A 9838-nucleotide genomic window follows, 5' to 3' on the forward strand; every position below is an offset into this window, starting at 1 on the left:
GTCACAGGAATAAACAAATGGATGATCTCAACAGCCTGAAAGAGCCACACAAGGATGTGGAATTTGATCACTGGATCAGTGAGGACAGAACAGGCAATTTAATCATTTAGTTTAGGTAAAATGATTATCTACTGTCTCCAAACGTAACTGGGATTAGTTCTAATTAGCTGTGGTAAGACATACAGACACAGAAATTATTTTCAGAAAGGAAGAAGCCATCACTCCAATCCTTAGAAACAAGAGGCACGCCATGCAATGTAGGGCCACATGGGGAAGCACCAGGGTGGATCAGGAGGCAGAGAAGGAGAGGTGAAAGATGGCCCAGAGTCTTTACTGGGGTTCTCATGGGAAGGACAAGCCAAAGTACCTACTTTGCTCAGTAGGTACACTGAGCAAAGCTTGGATTGGATAGTTTGAATAACTTTAGCGGACTCTGGGATATAGTCAGTAGGACTCAACAGCTGCTACTCCTTCTGGGTGAAATCTACAGTCCCATTCCTGAAAGCTGTCAATGTTTTGTTTACTTTGAAAAGGAGAAAGAGGTCTCCGCTCCCCTCAAGGAGAGCAGTACACCAGAGAACATAGGCTACATGTCCTGGTCGACCTCAGGTAGGCTGGGCAGGACTTTGGGGTGGGACCGAATCCAAATCTGTTTACCTGATGCGCAGCAAAGCCAATCATTGGGACATAAGATATGAAGGAGGAAAATGGGAACTATACTCTTGAACTTTTATCTTTTTTTTAATGCTTTTAAAATATTTATTTATTGTTGAGAGAGACAGAGAGAGAGGGAGACACAGAATCCAAGCAGGCTCCAGGTTCTGAGCTGTCAGTGCAGAGCTCAACATGGGTCTCGAGTTCAAAAACCATGAGATCATGACCTGAGCTCAAGTGGGATGCTTAACTGACTGAGCCACCAGGTGCCTCCTCTTGAACTTTTCTCTATAACTCTGCCCACTTCCTTGCCTTCCTCAGAACACTATCCACGTTTCTACCTGAATCTGTGTCTCCTGAATTGCAATTCTAATTGCCAAATAAGACTCTGTTGTTTTTCATTGTCAGTGACTTCTTTCTTGGTCAACAAGTTATATTCCAAATTTTTCCTCTTCTAGCCTAAAAAAATATATGCTCTGATCCTATTTATCATATTTAAGCTAAAAATCACAAATATCTATTTGATACATTAATACATTTGAGTTGTGAAAATTAGTTAATGGGAAACCTCACTAAAAGGAGTCAAGAGGTTTCCACAGGGGAAGCTCTCACTCTCTCTCTCTCACTTGTAGTCAATTGCAGACCCAAAAGGAAGAGATGGACTTGACCTTACCTGGACTAGACCTTGCATGTTGATACTCTACTACTCCAACTAAAGGTAGAGATACTTTTCTCATCCCCTCAGGCAACAGCTCAGCCAATAAAGGTACCACACTATTAATCCCAGTTTACCCCAATGGATTTGTAGTTCATAACAGCCTTCCCAACTTTCCTCTTTTCGCCCTGTGAAATTGTGTCTCTCCTTTGTTCCCCAGACTCACCTACAGTTTTACTGCAGCTTATTTGTCCTGGATTGGAATTCTCTTTTCCCAAATCAACCCATCTTTTGCTGGTAAAATAACTGGCAGCTTCTATTTTTAAAGTTAACAGAATTACAAATGCATTTTCTTCCCATTTAGAAATATAAGGGATTTAGAACATTAAGCAAATAGCCTTCTCTCAGTGAGTATCTGGAGGAATGCATGGGAATTCCATCATTTTAACCCCACAGGGGGATATGTTCACATTTTGCATAGATAATGAACATTTGTTTTATTTTTTAAATTTTTTTAACGTTTTATTTTTATTTTTGAGACAGGGAGAGACAGAGCATGAACAGGGGAGGGTCAGAGAGAGGGAGACACAGAATCCGAAACAGGCTCCAGGCTCCGAGCCATCAGCACAGAGCCCGACGGGGCGCTCGAACTCATGGACCGGGAGGTCATGACCTGAGCCCAAGTCGACTGCTTAACTAACTGAGCCACCCAGGCGCCCCTGAACATTTGTTTTAATCAAAAGATGCACATCTCTCTCGATCCTCGTTCCTTCTCTCATTGCAGACCTTTCATCTGAGATCAAGCTTTTTTGGACTTGAATATTTTGTTTAGAAATTTATTGCCTGTGGGTTTGTTTTCCATTACATGAATCACTTTGGGCCTCAAATATTCTTATGTCACACTCACTTAAACGACATTTTTTACTGTGTATCCAAATTTAACATTTATTTATTATTGAGACACAGAGAGACACAGAATGTGAGCAAGGGAGGGGCACAGAGAGGGGGAGACACAGAATCGGAAGCAGGCTCCAGGCTCCGAACTGTCAGCACAGAGCCCGAAGCAGGGCTCGAACTCACAAACCGTGAGATCATGACCTGAGCTGAAGTCTGACGGACGCTTAACCGACTGAGCCACCCAGGTGTCCCTATACAAATTTAGTTCTGTGGCTAATTCCTACGCACAGAAGCTGTTCTTCTTGCCCTCCTAACTGCCAATGACATTTGCTAAATCGCCTTTCTCTCAGACATTTGTAAGATACCAAAATGGAATTGAATACATCTCTGTATACAGAGTAAGAAATATCTTGTAAAAAAAAAAAAAAAGTATTAGACCTGTGTTCGACACAATCACTGACTATACAGGCAGGAGGAATGATTTCTGAGGCAACCAGAGACACAAATATTGCCCGCGTGCTTCAGCGGCGCCCAATATCCCTCTGCCTGTTGCACATCCTGGCCCTGTCTGGAGTCTTTCCTTCTCTTGTTTCTGACCCAAAATGCTGGGTCTCACAAAACTAACTCTAGAACTGCAGGCTACAAGTGTTAGCTTCCAGCTCTAAAAATATGAGTGACATTAGCATACAAAGTGTCCATCTGAGTTTTGGGTGAGCATTCTATGCCTAAAGAGAATATCTCCAAACATGTGTGGCAGACTACACTGATGGGAAATATGGTAACGGTTCCTTTAAGGGAAAGCGAAGCTCTGCCCAGTCCTCAACATGACGCAATTTCTAGGCGCCACCAGCTCTATGGAGGCTTCTGCTTTGGAGGTGGCGCGGACGCTCCTTTCCAGTGTAGCTGCTGCCGAAACTGAAACTACGTTACCCAGGAGCCTCCGTGGTGCCGGGCCAATGAATGCCTGGGAAAGTGGCGTTTCCGTTGGTGCGGGAGACGTCAGGGTGGGACTTCCGTTCCCTTCCAGAGCGGACATTTTGTTTGCTTTTGGATTAACCCACCAGGTTAGTCCATCTCGCAGAGAGGTGACACGAGAGGGAAAACACTGGAGGAGGCGTTGTCTCCCCTGAGCTGAGGCGGGCCTGAGGGTCGCGTCCTCGCACCCTCCGATCGTTAATGACCCTCTTCTCTCCCTGCGCCTTCTCGGGTCCGCAGGTTCGGGTGGAGGCGGCCCCACTGACGGACGAGGCGCAGGTGGGTGCTGCGCTCTCGGGCCCTCCCCCGACTTCCCTTTCTGAACCCGAGCTCGAATGAGGGCTGCTTCAGGTCCCTGCAGGTTAGGCCCATGTGTCCAGACAGCAGGGGCGGTTGGGTCCCGTTTCTGACAGCCGGTGTGTGGGGTGTGGAAGGACGATGCAGGAAGGGCCCAGCATGTGCGAAGGCTCGGAGGAGCGACAGCCGGAGGCTGCGGGATACCTGGGGCCGTTGGTTTGTGAAAGGGTCAGGGAGTGTGAGGAGTTACACTTGCAGCGACATTCAGAGGGGCTGTGCCTTCATTCTGAGCGCCCCAGGAGCCATGGAAGGTTCTAACGGGAGGGACGCGATCTGAAGGTTTTAAAAGTATTTCATAGACTGATTATGGAACAAACTTGGGGTGGAGGTCGGGAGATGATGAGGACAGTGAGGCACAGACAGACAGACCTAGTCCGAGTTTACACAGCTGTTAGTTGGCCCTCAAGACTGAGGCACAGAGGGTGGACAGTCAGCCCCAGGTCTTTGTGTTGGGGCAGGAGTAGGGGGGAGCCGTGAGCTTTTGGGGCTCCTTTGTGGTTTCTTGTCTCTCACAGCCTCCTCTTCCCACAGGTTCCCACGAACTCAGAAGTAATGATGGACCCTGTGCAGGTGAGGGAAGGGTGTCTGTGCTCTCGATCCCACCCCATCCACATGGTCTCCAGGATTGTGGTGTCCTACGACACTTTGCTTACACTGCCCCAGCGCATGAGTCTGAGGACCCTGGAGAAATCCTCAGCCCAGAGTTATAGGTCCAGGCCAGGGGTTATATGGGAGGGTTCCTATATTGAGTGACTGTTAGAACATTGTTCCAGGTACCGGAAACCAACAGGGAGGAGAGACTGAGATGAAAGGTTTCAAGAAACTGCAGGTCTCCACCACGTGCGGTAGGAATCAGGAGCAGGTGGGCAAGAGTCCCGTCTGAGATGGCCCGCTGACAAGCTGGGCCTCCGTTCTGAGGGTTGTGTAGCCGTGGGGTAGGAGCAGAGGAGGGAGGTGATCTGATCCAGGTTTTAGCAGACCCCCTCTGGATGCCAGGTGGAGAACAGACTGTGTGTGGTGTGGGTACAGGGAGCTGTGGTAGCCACGAGGAGACCAGGGAGGAGGGCGCTTCAGCATTCTAGGTGAGTGGTAGTAAGGGATGGGCCACAGGGGAGCTGTGTAGATGGGAGAAGTATTGGATCAGATTTTTTGAAGTGAGAGAGAGAACCCTGAGGCTTTAGGTCTTATCACCTGGAAGGGTAGATGTTCCATCAGCCAAGATGGGCATGTCAGTGATAGACGTAACTCAGATCAGATTTCAGGATTTTATTTGTGGCCTGGTGACGAGTCTTAACGTGTGCCAGAGAACACTGAGTGGAGGTGTCAGGTGAGCTGCTGAAGACAGGACTGGACTTCGGTGGAGGGCGTTAGGATGGAGACATCTAAGGAATAGAAGCGGGTGTGTAGGTGGGCTTGAGAGGAGGAATTTGCACAACAGTGTGGTTAGCGAGCCAGGAAAGTAATGGTGGAGGCCAGTGTCTGGGTGGGGGGCCAGAGTTGTGAGAGACCCTATGAATAGTGTGCATGTGGAAAGGAGTGTGAACCGCTGGCTCCTGGGCCCTGGTACTGGGGACTTAGAGGACAAAGGTGAGTCCAGCTTTGGTTGTCCGGTAGCATGATGGTAGCAGCCACCGGAGAACTAGCTGGCGGGAGGTGGGGGAGGGGACTGCAGCTCCACAGACCAGGCCCAGAGCTTCAATGGTGCCTCTCTGACCACCTGCCTGTTGCTGCCCTGGGTGGACACAGTAATCAAAGGGACTTTAGGAGAGAGCAGGCACCTTTGGCACCCAGTCGCCGTTACTTCCTCTGAGTTGAGGAATTAGGTAGGAAGGAACTTGGCGGGGAGATCTGTGGGGGCCTAGATGCGTGTCCTCGGGAGAGAGGCTGCTCATGGACTTGGTTCTCGCCATCGTGGCAGGGGCAGGTGAACTTTGAGGACGTGGCCGTGTACTTCTCCCGGGAGGAGTGGGGGCTCCTTGATGAGGCTCAGAGGCTCCTGTACCGCGATGTGATGCTGGAGAACTTGGCACTTACGGCCTCGCTGGGTAAGGCCCCCCACACCCACCCCAGTGTTCTGGACTGGGGTCTGCCGCTCCCCTGTTCCCCAAGGGCGTCTAGCTCTTCCTGTATCAGAGATTGTCCTCTCTCTGACTGAGTACCCCTCTCCAGATCCAAGCACCCCTGTGTTCCAGTTTCTGCCTGCTTCCTCTAGCTGATGTTTCCAGTAGCCTGCCTCGGCCAGGAACTGCAGGGACCAGTGTGGTCACTACTAGCCGAGCCCATTGAGCTATTCTTAGTAAGACCTTACTTTGAGGTTATTTTTATAATATTTAGTTTTCTTTTCTGAGTGGTGGGTTACCCAGACCAGTGCTGGCCATTTACCTGTCTCATCTTCTTCTTAGGATATGAATCTTCCATGTCCCTCGGGGTTGCCTCACTGGAGCTGGGCGGCAAGCCCTGGGTATCTGACTGGGCAGACGTTACTCCAGCCAGGACCAGAGAGGCTCAGGGTGGGTGTGGCCCTGGGGAGTGGGAGTGGGGAAGGATGTGGTGTCAGGGCTGGGTTCTGGTCACTCCCTACCCTCTCTTCCCACGTTTGTTTCTTTCTGTCTTTGGTTTCCCACGTAAACACTTGTCTTATGCTCTGAACTTTGACCTCTGTCTTTTCACCACCTGGGTCTCCATATCTCACCTGTTCCTCTGCACTGCTCCCCAACGTTGGCCTATACTTAGTGGTTATGAGATGTGCACATATGCCAAATAGTCCTAAAATATCAGGTGTTCAGTGGTAGCTATTCAGTAGACATACCTTCTACACAGCTCTCACTGTCCCCAGCAGCCAAAGCCTCACTGAAACCCTGAAATGCTCTTCCTGGCTTGTACCCTACAATTGTGTTCTGCCCCAGCCAAGGCCTCTTCCATCCTATGATCTTTAGATGCTAACTACTGGTTAGCAGCTCTTTATTCGTCTGGAGCTTGGGCCTCTTGTTCTGACAGCAGTCCTATGACCTTGATCTTATTTCTGTTAGACACACATTTGTAATGAGGCTGCCCTTCCCATCAGTGTCCGTTTGCACTTCACCAGCATTTGTCTGCTTTCAGGTTCTTGGCATGGAACGGAGGACGAGGAGATAGCTTTTGAGCAGAACATTTCTGTGGGTGTGTCACAGGTCAGGACTCCCAAGGCAGGCCCTTCTACCCAGAAGGCCCACCCCTGTGAGACTTGTGGCCCACTCTTGAAAGACATTTTGCACTTGGCTGAGCCCCAGGGAACACACCCTGGGCAGAAATCATACACATGTGGGGCATGTGGGAAACAGTTCTGGTTCAGTGCAAACCTTCAGCACCAGAAGCAGCACAGTGGAGGGGAAACCTTCAGAGGGAACGAGGGCGGCACCTTGCTTGTGAACAGCTGCCCTGTCGAACCATTGGAGATGCCTTTTATGACTGGGAAGGGTTATAAGGACTTCCCAACTAGCTCAAGCATTTTCCAGCACCGTGCCCCTCATAGCAATTGGAAGCCAAACGGTAACGCCAAATGTGTGGAGGCCTTTCACAGTGGACAAAGGCATTACGAGTGCAGCGAATGTGGGAAGGTCTTCAGCCGCAAAGACTCACTTGTCCAGCATCAGAGAGTCCACACTGGAGAAAGGCCTTATGAGTGCAGCGAATGTGGGAAAACCTTCAGCCGCAAACCCATACTTGCTCAGCACCAGAGAATCCACACTGGAGAAATGCCATATGAGTGTGGCATATGTGGGAAAGTTTTCAATCATAGCTCCAACCTTATTGTACACCAGAGAGTCCACACTGGAGCAAGGCCTTACAAATGCAGCGAGTGTGGGAAAGCCTACAGCCACAAATCCACACTTGTTCAGCATGAGAGCATACACACTGGAGAAAGGCCTTACGAGTGCAGTGAATGTGGGAAATACTTTGGTCACAAATACAGACTCATTAAACACTGGAGCGTCCATACTGGGGCAAGGCCCTATGAGTGCATTGCCTGTGGGAAGTTCTTTAGCCAGAGCTCTGACCTTATTGCGCACCAGAGAGTTCACAATGGTGAAAAGCCCTATGTGTGCAGCGACTGTGGAAAAGCCTTTAGCCACAAACATGTACTTGTTCAGCATCATAGAATTCACACTGGAGAAAGGCCATATAAGTGCAGTGAGTGCGGGAAGGCCTTCAGGCAAAGAGCTTCCCTCATCCGACATTGGAAAGTTCACACTGGAGAAAGGCCTTAGTATAGTAGGGAGTATACCGTTTCCTTGTGCAACATAGCAACTGACACTAAAGAGAAGCTCTGAGATTAGCCTTCCGTGAGTAGCCATCAGCTGGAAGTTGAACCTCATACGTTTAAACATCCACCCTGGGGAGGTTGAGTCAGAAGCTTTCTGGCGCAGTGTTGTACTTGATAACATGCCCAGGACCTTTGCCAGAATTCTGTGGCCACCAGTGTCTCTGAAGAAAAACCAGCCATGTATGGAAGGGCAGAGTCCCACATTGCACAAGTCACCCCGACGTGCTCTAATAGGCAGATCTCTGCTGCTCCTCCCTTTCCTAGAGGGAATCATCAGTAGTAGAGCCCATTAAAAATCTTCACTCCTTCCTGCCTTTGCCTCCATCAGCTGGTTTAAGCAAGGACATGACTCAGTTTTGGTCATAAGCTTGCAAGCTTTGTTCTGCTGGCTGTTTGCAGAGACGGTTTCCATTTTTCATGGACTTTGTTAGTCCCATTTTGCACTTAACGATGGATTTATCCAGTCTCCAAGTCAATTACTTTGGGAATTGCCTGCCTCACACTGTTCTGTTTTTGCAAGCAATACCTTAGTTTTCCAACTACCTTTAGTGTTGGGGACTCTGTTCACTCTGTGGGTTGTACTGAGAACAGGATTGGGCTCTGCCGGCATGAAGGGAGGAACAGGTTTTGTGAGAACTCCAAATGTTGCGTCTCGGTGGTAGCAGAATGGCAAAGAACAGCTCTCGTTTTAGTTTTAGTCTAACTTGCATCACTGCTCAAGGCTGTCTCTGAAAGAATACTGATCTTGGGTCTAATATTTTGGCCTGTATTCCAAGATTATTTGTGTGATCAAGGTCACCCCGAGTAGTGGGCAGTTGTTGTGACAGTCTCTGGTGTTCTGGGAGCAGTTCGAATTGATTCCCTTGTTCCAGACGGATGTTTCATGTTCCCATATTTTCTTGAGGAGAACTTGGCCCCTTGAGACCCGCGAATGGCCCTGAAATCTATTAGTAGGAAGATGTCCCTGTCCCCTAAAAAGACTAGGTAGGAATCCTGATTGGTACGGGGACACTGATTAATAGGGAATTGGGAGCAAACTGTAGGGAATGTGACTCTTGTAAAGGTATATCCACATGTTTCCATCACTGTGGCTTCGGTATGAGGGCTTATGGAAATTCTCAGGATTCCCGTATTTGTGTCTCTTACGGCTACTGTCACTGTCAGCAAGCTATATTTTCTGCAATAAACTGTACTGATTTATAGTATACAATTCGGTTAGTTTTGATAACATGTTTGCACCTGTGAAAGCAAAGTTTTCTGATTTGCCCTCCAATCCCTCTCCTCCTTACCCATTCCTAGGCAACGACCCATCTTGCTTTCTGTCAATGCAGATTTTATTTCCTAGGATTTTATATGGAAAAATACACGTCTACAGGTAACACTTTAATATGTGCTCTTGTGTATATGGCTTTATTTAACTCTGCATAATTATTTTTGTCGTTCATTAGTCTTTTTCTAGAAGTAATTTTTTTCTTTTTCAGGAAATGACTTATTCTGTAGGTAACACAGACTAATCCTGGTATAAGTAGAAGGGGGCCCCTTGACAGAATACAAGGAGGTAGGGATTTCAGAGTCTCTTGTATGTTGGTTACCACAATCATGGTTTTTTTTTCTTTACATTTTTAGTCTTTTAATGATTAATTACATTGACTACTTTTCAAAAGCTGAACCCACTTTACATTTCTACAGTGAGCCCCATTTGGTCACAATGTATTCTTTTTATGTATCGTTGCATTTATTTGTTGTGTTTCTCTCCGTAAGGATTTTTGCATCTATGCTCATGAGGGATGTTAGTCTCTAATTTTCCCTAATGCCTGGGTTTAGTTGGTATCACCATAATGCTGCCTTTACACTTTAAGTTGGTTAAGTATTCCCTGATTTTTAATTTTCTGGAACAGTTTTTGAAGAACTGGTATTGTTTCTTTCTTTTGTAGAATTCACCAGCGAATTAACTGGGCCTGGAGTTTATGGGAAGATTTACAACTACAAATTTAATT

The 9838-nt window shown here is 47.9% G+C and overlaps 1 protein-coding gene across 3 annotated transcripts; it reads left to right on the forward strand.

The window, feature by feature from the left end:
• The first annotated feature begins 3217 nt into the window (after positions 1-3217).
• Positions 3218-9228, forward strand: ZNF772 (zinc finger protein 772). 3 transcript variants are annotated; one of them, XM_043600086.1, is made up of 5 exons: positions 3218-3460; positions 4070-4108; positions 5457-5583; positions 5941-6048; positions 6641-9228. In XM_043600086.1, exons 1-5 carry the CDS (start codon positions 3383-3385, stop codon positions 7783-7785), a joined length of 1497 nt encoding a protein of 498 aa, XP_043456021.1. In that variant the 5' UTR covers positions 3218-3382; the 3' UTR covers positions 7786-9228. The 3 variants fall into 3 exon arrangements, with proteins under 3 accessions (XP_043456021.1, XP_043456022.1, XP_043456023.1); XM_043600087.1 differs by having other exon boundaries at positions 5463-5583; XM_043600088.1 differs by lacking the exon at positions 5941-6048.
• The last annotated feature ends 610 nt before the right edge of the window (positions 9229-9838 follow it).

The sequence above is a fragment of the Prionailurus bengalensis genome, chromosome E2 (assembly GCF_016509475.1).
Source record: "Prionailurus bengalensis isolate Pbe53 chromosome E2, Fcat_Pben_1.1_paternal_pri, whole genome shotgun sequence".
In the NCBI taxonomy this organism is placed as follows: Eukaryota; Metazoa; Chordata; class Mammalia; order Carnivora; family Felidae; genus Prionailurus; species Prionailurus bengalensis.